Source organism: Salvia miltiorrhiza, chromosome 2 (assembly GCF_028751815.1).
Source record: "Salvia miltiorrhiza cultivar Shanhuang (shh) chromosome 2, IMPLAD_Smil_shh, whole genome shotgun sequence".
Classification (NCBI taxonomy): domain Eukaryota; kingdom Viridiplantae; phylum Streptophyta; class Magnoliopsida; order Lamiales; family Lamiaceae; genus Salvia; species Salvia miltiorrhiza.
In genome coordinates this window covers 61060834-61064402 of record NC_080388.1, presented here as the reverse complement: position 1 = coordinate 61064402, position 3569 = coordinate 61060834, and the positions used below count along the sequence as shown (strand labels likewise).

The following is a 3569-nucleotide window of genomic DNA, read 5'->3' as shown; positions in this document are numbered from 1 at the left end:
GTGGGGTTTGAAACCAGGACTTTACTATTTACACATAAGAGGTCGTATCGCTTGGTGTCCACATTTCAAAACATGGTTAGTTAAATTAAAACTGTCAGGTTAGCTAGTTGATCTGCTAAGAATGTGTAACGTATATCCTAAATTGATTTATTTAATTATTGTTTTGCCATAAATTTGGCGGTAAAAAAATTGTCATACAATTGTGTTTTCATATAATAAATAGATATGTAATGTTGATTTTTATTATAAAATAATTTAAAGTTATTCAATAACTATAATTATCATTACACTTTATACAAAGTTGAAAATTTACGTTTTTATTGAGTAATTGATGTGGATTATTTTTTTTATTTTTAAAATATAGTTTGCATTTATTTATATATTTTAATTCTATTTAATGTATAAATTTATTTATTTAAACATGTCGGTAATATCGATGTTCGGCGTGCATCGCACGAATGGTTGTACTAGTTTTATTAATGGTAAAGTAGTCTAGCTATTTATAGAAAATAAATGTTTATTTGAAGGATTAGTTTTAATAGAGAAAAACAGTAAGACTCCATTTCTTACTTAGATGAATATGAAACTTTGGGTCCCAACACCCTTGATTATTTCTATCGTTTAAACTAGTTTTGCTTGATTGAAGAATACTTTCGAAAACAAAAATATTCAATAATATATTTTTATGAATTATGCAAAATAAACACATGAAAAAAATGAAGAATTAATAGATGGTTTAGAGGTATTTAACAGTTTTAAAATTTCTTGAGATATATATATATATATATATATGTCAGTGTAGTGTCTAATTTTATATGAGCAGGAAACTAGCATGGAAAGATCCATTATTTGATTCATGAATTTTACTTTTACAATTCTAAACTTGCATCAGCAATGTAATTCCCTTGACAACAATTCACACACAAATTAAATAAAAAAATGTCAAGCTTGCTTCTCCCAAACAGCGTAATCAAGTCCAGAAGCTGCAACCTTAAATTCCGGAGGAATTAGGTTTCCGAGATCGTTCTTCGCCCCAATTTTGGTGATGATCTTAGCATCGATCTTGGCCACGTAAAGATGAGCCTCCGCAGCCAGAATCTCCACTTTGCTGCCCGCACCAATGCCATTCCTCTTCCTCACCGCGCTCAGCTTCATAATCTCTTCCTTGGAGTTCTTCCCCCAATCAAACAAATGATCGTAGAACTACACACACACACACACAATCAAGATCACGCAGCATCCCCAACCAAATTCTTTTAAACTTTTTTGACCTTATTATGTATTGATTTCCTTAAAAACAAAAACGATGTTAATTACGCTACTAGCTTACCAGGGATGGAATCCCAGGATGAGTAAGGATATAAGCGTAGCCCTGCGACACCTTGTCCGCCGGAAAAGGCCAGAGGCGCTGCGTGGAGCCGGTGTCGTGGTTGTCGATGAACGTCACAGCGTTCTCCGGCTTAATCCCGATGAACCCCGGCGGCTTGCCCTCAGCGTCCTTCAATCTCCACAGCTCCCCCTCCACCGCCGCCTGAAGGATCCCCTTGGTGGTGAAGTCGAAGGCCGTCACCGCCCCGCCCCCGTTCTCCGTCCACGCCGCCAGCTCGTTCCTGTGCCCGTTCTGATCATACGCCGGCTTCCCGTCCTGCTCGTAGGAGAGCGAGTTCCATAGCTCGCCGACGGCCAAGTCCGGCCGGGTGTTGTCCATGTAGATCTTGGTGATGGAGGGAGCGTAGCCCTTCACGTAGTCGAACCGCCACCCGTCGAAGCCCACGTCGGCCTTGAGCCAGTTGAGCCACTCGGAGAGCTCCTTCTGAACCCGAGGGTTCAAATGGTCGATGTCCGGGGCGGCGTCATAGGCCGCCCCGGAGTCCGGGTTGCCAGTGCCGTCGGAGTACTGCGTGTCGTCGCCGCAGATGAAGGAGGGGCCCCAGTCGAGGCGGTCGTCGGGGGTGCCCCCCTCGAAGATGCTGTAGATCCCCCGCCCGTCCTTCCTCTCGGCCGTGCGGTGGTTGATCACGATGTCGGCCACGGCCTTCATGCCGTGGCCGTGTATCGCCTTGATTAGGGTTCGGAGCTCGCCGCCGCTGCCGTATTTGGACGCGTCGAGGTCGTACAACCTTCCCGGTAGATACCCTGCATGTTTGATTGGAACAACTAATTATGGATAATATAATTGGTAATGAGAGACACGTTCTTATGTTTGATTCTAATACTGATATGTATCAAAGCTCATAATACATAGTATTATTGATTGTTTAAAATATTTGCTTCTCCTACAAAAATGGAAGAGTTGTATTGTTAGAGGTCAATATATTGATAGATTGAAATACGAGAGGATATTTAAATTTGCAAATAATAATAATAATAATAAAAAAGTTGGCCTAGTCAACCCCAGAGTCAACGATCTGACGTTGTGAATTGTGATGGAGCAGTCATGGAAACAATAATAGCAAGAAAATAATTCCAAGGGGAAAAAAGTGAATTAAATTTGCCGTAAAAACAGACCTTGAGGTCCAACCGATTGAGAGGGAGGCGGGAGCCAAATATGAGTAACTCCGGCGGCGGCTATGTCGGGTACAACACCGATAAGCGAATTGTACCACCCTCCTTGCTTGTTGCTCGACTCCCAGTTGAATCCCTACACAAATCAAAACATAAACGCTTACACCAGTTTTCTGAAAAAATACTAAAAATGAATGATGGGAGTTGTGGAAGAGTACCTGAAACAATAAAGTGGAGGTAGACAAGGCGGGGAAGAAAGCTAAAGCGGAAAAGATGAGCCAAACAAAACTAGTCATTTTTTTAAAAAAATAATTGTGTTTAGAAGGGAGGCATATTTATAGGTTGGTCCCTAAAAGTAACTTTTGGTTTGGTATTTCCGTTACGGATACTGTAATTGAAATTTCTCTCATCTACGCGTCTCTGTGTGTATACAAGAAAAACGAGGTTACGTCAATCATCGCATTACCAATAATTTAATGACTTCTAATTCTAATCTTCGTTTTATTTCCGTTTGGCAAAAACAAAAATATAATGTTATTAATGCAGATTTGATTTATTCGTTTCTTTTCCCTCTGATTGTAAGTAATTGCCAATTGGCAATTAACGTAATTAATCTTCAATTCATTCTTTTTGCCTTAAAGAATCTTCAATCCATTTGATTAATGTTGCTAATGATTTGTCAACGTCACAAATTGTGTCTCTGTCTGTGTCTGTGTGTGTATGGAATTATCAATACATTTTTCGAATTGTTTTTACGTCAAGCGTACCGGCAACGAAGTTATAACTGTATTGCGTATATTATCCTCCAAAATTCAATTTATGAAAAAAAAAATCACTATATATGATGTTACTTTCAAAGTTAATTTATTAATTCAAGTAGAAAACCACGTTATTTTGGTAAATACAAATGACGTCATTTTATTCCCCTCTTATTATGTTAATTATTCGATTATTCATGTTCAACAATAAGTTGCCCTAAATCTTAATTGGTTGTAAGATTTGATTAAATTAATACTTTAGTAATTATCACATCAAATTCTAAAGTTAATATGCAAAATCAAAAT

At 38.8% G+C, this 3569-nt stretch overlaps 1 protein-coding gene across 1 annotated transcript; it reads right to left on the bottom strand.

The window, feature by feature from the left end:
• Nucleotides 1–830: 830 nt before the first annotated feature.
• LOC131010840 (alpha-amylase-like) lies at nt 831–2873 on the bottom strand. Its single transcript, XM_057938517.1, has 4 exons — nt 2724–2873; nt 2509–2641; nt 1331–2136; nt 831–1203 (listed from the first exon to the last, which is right to left on the bottom strand). The coding sequence occupies exons 1-4, from the start codon at nt 2799–2801 to the stop codon at nt 943–945; spliced, it is 1278 nt and encodes a 425-aa protein (XP_057794500.1). The 5' UTR covers nt 2802–2873; the 3' UTR covers nt 831–942.
• Between the last annotated feature and the right edge of the window lie 696 nt (nt 2874–3569).

Coding starts and splice junctions, on each gene's coding strand:
- LOC131010840 (XM_057938517.1), bottom strand. CDS start 2,801: ATGACTAGTTTTGTTTGGCTCATCTTTTCCGCTTTAGCTTTCTTCCCC. Junction 2,642..2,723: donor CCTCCACTTTATTGTTTCAG/GTACTCTTCCAC, acceptor TGATTTGTGTAG/GGATTCAACTGGGAGTCGAG. Junction 2,137..2,508: donor TCAATCGGTTGGACCTCAAG/GTCTGTTTTTAC, acceptor TCAAACATGCAG/GGTATCTACCGGGAAGGTTG.